The sequence below is a fragment of the Gavialis gangeticus genome, unplaced genomic scaffold (genome assembly GCF_001723915.1).
Source record: "Gavialis gangeticus isolate Ggan-Ray unplaced genomic scaffold, GavGan_comp1, whole genome shotgun sequence".
NCBI lineage: Eukaryota > Metazoa > Chordata > Crocodylia > Gavialidae > Gavialis > Gavialis gangeticus.
Window position 1 is genome coordinate 124,745,135 of NW_017728992.1, and position 9,264 is coordinate 124,754,398.

The 9,264-nt window shown below is 40.0% G+C and overlaps 1 protein-coding gene across 3 annotated transcripts in view; it reads right to left on the reverse strand.

Annotated features, from left to right (window-relative positions):
* Positions 1 to 2,057: 2,057 nt before the first annotated feature.
* Positions 2,058 to 9,264, reverse strand: part of LOC109304915 (aspartyl/asparaginyl beta-hydroxylase-like) — a 119,413-nt gene continuing 112,206 nt past the window's right edge. For all 3 annotated transcript variants that reach the window (XM_019527717.1, XM_019527719.1, XM_019527718.1), the window contains one exon: positions 2,058 to 3,939. In XM_019527717.1, coding sequence (XP_019383262.1) covers positions 3,932 to 3,939 — 8 coding nt within the window. In that variant the 3' untranslated portion in view covers positions 2,058 to 3,931. The remainder of the gene's footprint in view (positions 3,940 to 9,264) is intronic.

The following is a 9,264-nucleotide window of genomic DNA, read 5'->3' on the forward strand; positions in this document are numbered from 1 at the left end:
GTATGACAAAATTGCCACAAAGGCACACTTTTCAGTCACGGGATGATAGGAGACTACTTTTTGGTTTCCTCCACCCTTGAGGCTCACTGACATGCTTGCATGATCAGCTGTTGCTGCCATGGAAACAGCTGATGGAAACCAGGACTGCCCTTGGGGCTTTTAGAGTGTCTGCAGACTTTTAGGACACCTACTTCGACACACTGTCAATATAGCACATTGGAGCAGACTCAGATAATCAAGTCTGTTGGCGGTGTCTCCTGTATTCAGCCTCTCTGTGCTTCAAAATGGCAGTAGGGGCACTTTAAAAGTAAAGCTTCTTGAACAAGCTTTAGTTAAAGGGCCCCCCACCACCATTTTGAAGCAAGGGATGCTGAATACACGAGATGCTGTGGCTGCCTTAACTAAAGCGGCTCCCAAGAGTTGCTATAATTAAAGTGCCACCTCCTATCCCTGGAGCACGTGTAAAGACACCCTTAAAAAGTTTTGGGCCAACAAGGAGGTCTCCTCCACGTGATCAGACCTTGCTTGTGCTGTGCTACCAACTACCACCACCACTGCTACAGCACTGGCAATAGCTATTGCTATAGAAGCAGCAGTAGGTACTGGCAAAGCAGGAACACTATTAAAATTTAAAGTTCCTGGTGCTTTAAAGCATTTTCATCCTCTCATTCAGGCCTACAAACCTGTTATTGCTTGTTGTGAAGACTGACAAAGCAAAACAGCAACCCCCCTGCAAAGAAGCTGCTTGTTGAAAAAAGTAACCTTGTGCACAGAAGCATCCCATGACAATTTTAACATCTGCACAGTTACGTGGACCATCAAGCTTCCCCCACACCTCCACTCTCCCTCCCTCTCTCCTCCCCTCCTTACAAAAGGGAGGAAGAGTGGGATAGCTATATCACTGCCTGGTGCAGTGAGCAGTGAGAGCTCTATAGGTATTCTCCCTGCCAGAGAGCTGGTTCTCTAGCAGAGACAGCAACACCTGGAGCTGGTAACGCACCAATCCCATTGAAGTTTAGCTCTCAGTGCACCAAGAAGTAATATATTTAAGTAGTGTTAAAATATCACCATTAAAATGCAGTTACCTTGCAAATATTATTTAAAAGTATAATCAAGCTAAATGCATGATATAAAATTCCAACCTAATGTAAATAGCAGTGGTTACCCTGTTTTACTTTTACAATATATATAGTGAATAAATGCATCAAGTTTAGATTGTGTTTTAAAAAGTATGTTGCTATAAATGACATCTTATTTCAGAGTACCTATTTGCATATCAGTTATGTCATAAAAATAATTGGCCTATACCCATATACAGAGGCACAGTTGAGGTGGCATCATTTTTCCACACTGAAAATGCATTTTATTGATCCATTTCACTTTACTCATATACTGTTTTTCTTTGTTGGTATATTTTCTTTAAATGTTTTGAAAAGTAGACAAATACAAAATTCCATAGATCCCATCAGCTACAGCAAAACAGGCACTGTAAGGTTCAGGGAGGGGTGAGGATACACCTTGGTTACCACCTTTCACCCAGCCATATTCCAGTTTCCCTTTGGATGCAAGATCACCAGAATAAATCAGGGGAATAAGAAATTGTAGATGGGTTTGTTAAACTCAATCATGCAGATGAAGCACCCACTTACTACTTGCCACTGGATCACTAGGCAAATTTTTCCTCCATATAAGCTACAGTAACTTCCTACTAAATCCGACGTGTGGATAAATACCATCCCCTCAAGGTCATAAAGAAATCACAGAGCCTGACAACTACATAACTGGTTCCAGAAGAGCAGACATATAATCCAAAAGCAGTAACATTTAGCAACATGTGGATAACTGGCCCAATGAAATAACAGCTCCTCCAATGAAATAACAGATCATTTTTGCTCCACTAGAATGTTGTTATTGTATACTGAAGAGCTACAGCAGCACAACACTTCAGATTGGTGATATAAATTGGTGGAGGATAAGCAAAGAAACTCATTTGCTCCTATAGACACCATATTTCTACACTCAGTAAGAAAATAATGACACCATCAGCACAAAGATAGTCTTCTGTTTTTTATTGCAGCCAAACATTAAAACGGATTAAATATACATTATTTTTAAATCCCCTTGTCCTTGCCCAGCTTGGCACAATTTTGTAAACATGAAGGTCATAAAAATCACATACTTAATTACAAAGAGTTTAAAATTTGATCACAGCATAACACAACCTCACAGTCCCATAATTCTATAGACAAACTGCCATTTCATACAAAAACGCAGTGAAGTTTATATCCTCCTTTCACCAGTTTTAATTTTTTCTCCCAAGCTTCCCTATAAAATATGGCTTTGTAAAAAAGTATTGCTCTGCAATTCACACTCAGAAGTAATTCTACTCCAAAAAACATACCATATTCTGCCTCAACCTACATCACAGTTTAAGAGGATTATTGCTTTCCTGTAAAGTGTAAAGAAACCACTTTGGGGCATATTTTACCCTTGTTCTGCACATGGAATTCTCAGCCTTCTGAGCTGGAATTCCAAACAAGAAACAAGCACCTAATATGTCCCTTTCATGGTAAATGTATGCAAGTAAAATCCTAGTCTCAAAACAGTGTTAAAGGTATTTTTAAAAATTTCCCTGTCAACTAAGATGCAACCACTGTTAGGGTTACTTTGATGCCTCTCTTTAAAAGAAAGTATATTTTCTTTTTTCTAGTTCTTGTATCAGACTTTGCAATTTTTTTTAAATCACAGCAACTATTCCTGAGCCAAAAAGGAACACAAAAAAGCCTACGAGTAAGAAGATGTCTCTACAACTGTATCAGCAGCATGCAACAGGTAGACAAAATACCTGCTATATTAAAATTCAATGTAATTAAAAAAAACTAAATTAAAATAATTTGACTATTTTAAAATATTTTTTAGAGTTGCAATATTCTTACATTTTAACTTGCATTTTTAGATGCATTTAATCTTATTCTGGCTTCACTTATGAAGCATGTATTTATGCAGAATTGCTGTTTCCAACAGTTTACTGTGTGAATTCTAATTCAATATACTAATTCCAAGTATGATAACATCAGTCCTTTGGGCAAAATAAAAGTGCGTCTTAGTAAGCCCAAAACTGATTTTAATTACATAGCTACGTGCCTGTCGACACTGAGCCTTCCCGACAGGTTGTTATGAAGTCTTCAGTTTTCCTTGTTTTAAAAATCAAATGTGCATAAAATAAGCAATGCTAATTTGCACATAAAAAACTTCTAGAAAAGTAATTTAGTAACCTGTCTGAATACAGCTAAGAATTAAATTAAATGTTTTATAAACTGTAAAATTATTTTAAGTGATTTGAGGCTCACGTAGTGTAACTTGACATAGTATCAGTGCACAACAGATGCAACTCAAACGTCATAGCTCAATGCCTCTACTTAGTGTTTCTAAAATGCAACAAAAGTTCATGTTACATTAACAGTAACAAAAAGTTTAAAATTCATGGTCATATTTCTATATTTTGTTTGCCCAAATTGCTCCCAAACTTTATGTACCCACAACATAAAGATATATATTATTATAATCTGAAAAAAAAACAATTGTATCTACATAACAAATACCTTAACAAATTGCTTGGAAAGGACATGTAAAATGTAGGTCAAACGCATAGCTCTGTCACAAACAGGGAAGAAAGAGAAATAAAACCAATGAATGTACTACACTTGACAAAAATTAGACAAGAATGTAAATTCAAAACATCTAAGTGTTAAAAAAGTGTACTAAAATGACCATTGGCTACAATCCATTTACAATATCTTAGTGTTCACCCCCCAAAATCCTGAACTGCTCAATAATTTCATCATGAGATCTAGTACAACCATCTGCTCCCCTTGTGTAGCGTATTGATTAGGGCTGGTCCTCCTGATGTAGGGAGAGTCTTTTTGAAGCTTTATGTATCTGAAAAAATAAGGGGAAATCTATATTAAAGGACCAACCAAGACACATTCCTTTTTAAAAAAAAAAAATCAACTTTAAATGCTAAAAAAGGCAACTTTGTAAAAGACTTGCTAATTTGGAGAAAGCTACCATTTCTGGCAATATACTTAAAGAATAAACACAAAGTTGCTGTGGGAGATAGAAAATTTTCATACTAATCTAAACAGTATATACTTTAAGTATATGGTATTTAAAGTAACTGGTCATGGGAACTGGGGTCACATCACAAATACAAGAATGGAAGAACAGAACTGGGTACCAAAGAAAGTCTGTAACAAAAGATTCTGTATACACATGGGATTTGAACCATTCATTATGCTGAATCTGAATCTACAAACATGACACCCACCCACAGAAGAATATATATATATATTTTTAAATCAGATGTAATATTAAGATCTGGAAAACTCAAGGAGGTTTAGCACAGGTAGAAATTCACAACAGTGGTACCCCAAAACACAAACACTGTCTCCACTGAACCCTGCCTTGAAACACTCCTAGGTCTTTGGTCTTGGGCACGCATTCATTTGCAGCCCTACAAAAAAACAGAGGCTTTGGAGGTATACACATACGCAGAGCCCCCTGGCTGTAGCACTACAAAGTCTCTGTAAAGGCATACTCTCCAGACAGGGGGTGACGAGTGCTGTTCCTTTGCTCCCTCTGCCCCCAGGGGAGGCTGTCAGTAAGCCCAATCATTGACAGCCCGCTCTCTCCTGCAATGGGAAACTGGGACAGGCTGCTGTGAGCAGCTGGCAGATGCTGTTCCAGTCTGCTACTCCCAAACCAGAGAAGCAGTCAAAGACAACACTCCTCCGCCCCAGCCTCCCAAAAGATGCTACTCTTCTCACACCCTGCCACCCGTGCAGGCAGGGTGGGAAGTTGGAGGTTGGGAGGAGGACTGTGTTTGACAGCTGCTGATGCTCCTGGCAGGGTACAGGGCAGGCTGTATTTGACAGCTGCTGTTTCAGGACCCAGACTGGGAGCAGCAGCTATCAAGACAGCAGAGGCTCTGAGACAGCTTGCTGAAGTAAGCAAGGCCACAGCACTAGGTCCTGGCAGGGCTGCAGAAATATTTCCCACAAGCTGTCAAGGAGTCAGACTCTCTCACCCTTTCCCCCTTGGGAAATGTGATGGGGGGAGGGAAAGAAGAAAGGAGAGGAATACTTTGGGATGCTGGGGTATAAAGAGGCCCCCTGCAGCACTACATCACTCTTTGCAAGTTAAGTGTAGTGCTAAAAAACAGTGCTATGGAGAAACTTCTGTTTCCGAAAGGAAACTCTTTGAGTCACCCTGAACACTAGAGGCACATCTAGATGCGTGTGGACGTTTGGTTCCCTGTCAACAAGAAGCTGTGGCTGGCCAGCAGCTCTGGACAGCCTAGCTCCACTTTTCTTCAGGTTTTTTTACCACTTTTTTTTTTTGACCCCTGGATATCAAAAAATCCCATGGGGAAAAAAAAACCAAACAAAAAACAGAGCAGCGCATGCTCAGGCAGCCCTTGCAGCCCCGAGAACACTAGACTGTGCAGTATGTAGCGCCACAAATGTGTTTGCGGTACCACGTACTGCATGACCGTAATTGTCTGAACATGCTCTAGGCTTTGTCAAGTATCATATTATAACATCTACTGAGCCCTTACTGTGGACAGAGTTATACTACTATACAGTAGTTATACTACTATACAGTTCATATTGGTACTACTTATTCATTAAATATGAGAAACAAGAGCTTAAAGATATGCACAGTTGCAAATGCCCACTAATTGAACAAATGATTTAGGAGAACATGGCTAAGATAGGGACCTGGTGCAAGTGTTAAAAAAGGATTTCTAGGTAGACAGTCTGGAGCAATGTGAATATATAATGCAGTTAAATATGGTACAGTTTACTGAGGCTACATATCATGTAGTCACTGAACTTGTACAGTACATGCAGGTTTTTAATTCTGCATAGCGGCGGTTCCCAAACTGTGACAGTTTGTGCACCATCAAATTGTAATTATACAACCTTAAGTACCACCAACAAACTTTTGTCATATAAAGTAATTACAATAAATCTGTTAACACGTACCACTGACAGGTGGTCTGTGTACCACTGGTGGTACCCGTACCACAGATTGGGAACTGCTCCTGTATCGAGTCTCAGGAAGATTGTGCCCTTCAGGCAGTTTCCCATCAAGTTTAAAAAATGTTTATTAATTACTCAATGAACTTTATGTCAGTTATTGGCCCTGTTATAATGGATATCCATAAAAAATTATTTGATGTAGTTTCCTGCTGAATCCTACTATTTAGCATGCTCTAAACATTATAATGCTCCTCCTCCACCCCCTCAATCCCCATAATGAAGCAGCTTCTCTGGCTGGTGCAATTTGGTGCAACTCCACTGGCCTTAATGGAACTACACTGATTTACCACAACTGATAACATAGCTTCTACATCTGCAGGCCAAATTACTGGTACTGAAATATGTTAGCAAAACCTCTGGAATCTTTCAGTTTTCCAGAATTCAATTCATATTTAGTGTGTGAACAATGTACCTTCCCCAAAACAGTTAAAGCACCAAAAGCAACTACTATATTGAACTGAATGGCTATTTCTGGTATGCATTAACCTAAATAGTGTACTAAAAAAATAGAGGATATTCACACTAGATGTGTGGATACACAAAGCAACTATACCTCTTTAAAAAGGAACTGGAGACTTTACCACAGTTTGAACAAGATTGCAGTAACTAATCTGTCTGTCCACAGCAATGTACCTCCTCATTTAATTCAGAGGTAAATTTGTTACTAGTTTACTACGCTTACTGTGGTAGGGCTAGTGTGTTATGTACCAAGAAATGTCTGTGTGGCAAGGGTTTTTATGGTACCTTTTACTGGAACAACTGTATAATTGAGAGAGATGGTGCACAAGCTTTCAAGCATCAAATGCCTTTCTTCAGGCTATAGAGAAGCAGACACAGGCTGGGCAAAATATTAGAGAACAAACTTCATGCAAAAACTCCACATGGGCATGGAGTCTTTTCTCTGATATTTTGCCCAGCCTGCAACTGCTTCCCTCCCAAACCTAAACAGAGCACTTGTTGCCTGAAAGCTTGTCCAATGGCTCTCCCAACTCTACAGTTGATCTAGGAAAAGATATCACAAAAATCCTTGCCTCTGACACTTGATGTGAATTAGCAGTGGGCAGCAAAAACAATTAGAACACTTCAGTTCAACTACACTAAGTCCCCCGATCTATTCAAAGTAATCATTTAATTTCAGTTTACCAACCAGAAGGATGTGGCCAGCCTTGAGAGGGTTCAGAGGAGGGCCACCTGCTCGGTTGGAGGGCAACAGGGCAGGCTGTATGAGGAGAGGCTGAGGGACCTGAACCTGTTCAGCCTCAGCAAGCGGAGGCTGAGGGGGGATTTGGTGGCTGCCTACAAACTCGTTAGGGGAGATCAGCAGCAAACAGGAAGGGCCCTATTCCCCCCAGGAGCACCTGGGGTGACGAGAAACAATGGCCAGAAGCTGCTGGAGAATAGGTTCAGGTTATAGATTAGGAGGCACTATTTCACTGTTAGTGTGGCTAGCATCTGGAACCAACTTCCTAAGAAAGTGGTCCTCGCTCCTACCTTGGGTAAATTCAAAAAGAGATTGGATGATCACCTGTCTGGGGTCGTGTGATCCCAGCGTGTGCTCTGGCCGGTGGCGGGGGGTTAGATTAGATGATCTATTCAGGTCCCTTTTGACCCCTAACTACTATGAAACTATAAAACCTAACAAAGAGAAAGCATTTTATGGCATCAAAGGAGAATACGCAGTTAACCAAAACAAATTGTTCCAGTGAATTGACAGGAGTGAATATTATATTTGAAGAGGGGGAAAGGCAAGCAAGAATTTCTTCTCCTGAGTGAAAGCTAGCACCTGAAAAAAGTAGCAAACTACTTATCTGAGCAAAATTTACTTTCCCAGTTATTAATTTGTAAAGACTACCGCTCCTTCCTCATGATGGTAGCTAAGAGAAAACTTCCACACAACTCACTCAAAAGCAAGGGTGAGGGAAGTACATGGAAGATGGAAGGGCAGGATGTCTGAAGCACAAGAAATAATCCAGTGTCAAGTGGAAGCACTAAACAGCAGGGAGCACAAAGTACAAAACAAGGGTAAATTGGGGGCAGGGGTGAAGTGGATATAAAAACAGGGAAAACTAGTTGTGTTTAAAGGAAATGTGGAAACAGATGGCAGTCAAATCAGGCCCCTTCATCTACTTATCTACATGCAAATCCCTTTGCAACAAGCTAGCTCTTCACAACTGCCACGAACACAAAATCCATTTCTACTGGCATGCACCATATTTCTGCTAATAAATTACATTTCTCAACCAGTCCCCCAGGCATCTTTATATTCACTATCAACTAACAGAATCTGGCCCTTACTGATTATGCTTAAAGTTTTCAGAATGTTCCTTCAATTTAATCTTGTAATGTTATAGGCTGATAATTAAAATACTATACTTAAAACAGGTATTTAGTTAAATAAGCATTATGTAATTAGAGCAAGATTCCTCCACCTTTACTGGAGTCTCTTCTAAATACACACAGAAAAAATACTTAAGATGTTTCTCATTTACATAATATATGCCCAGCGTAACAGCTTGTTGCATTTTTGCTCAGTTGACCATCATGTTGTTTTTCCACAAAGGAAGAATCCTCTACTAGGTATGGGTTGAAGCAATCTGCAAAGAATTTGGTAATACAACAGGTTCTAACCTATGCTAAATCCCACAAAAAGAGAAAAATATACTTATTTCCTCAAAGCCATTTTCCATCCGTTTCCCCACGTTCAGTTTGCAGAAGACCTACCACCACCCAGACAACTAGCCTTACAATTTGAGAACTGCCTTAAACATGCCAATTAAAGATACAAAAAAATCCTAAAAAAAAAAAATCACCAAGCAAATAATGTTGAGGAAATTTGTAGTAATTAAGAATTTGGATCTTTCTACTTATACGTGATTTCTTAAATGTTGTATGTAGACTCATTTACCTTAAGAGAAGTGCAAATGCCTTTCACACATCTCAACTATGTTTCATACTTTCATTACTGTAATGCAGGCCTGTCCAAGATCTTAGCAGCTGGGGGTCACACCAGTGGGTTCAACACACTGCTTGCCCCTCCTGGAACATGACATCCTAGTGCCCCCCCCACCCCCCGGTCAGCAATTGGCTGCAGGGGGACACCCCTCCTACCCGCGATCTGGTGCCTCCCCAGACTCAGGAGGCACCAACCACCCATGTGTCT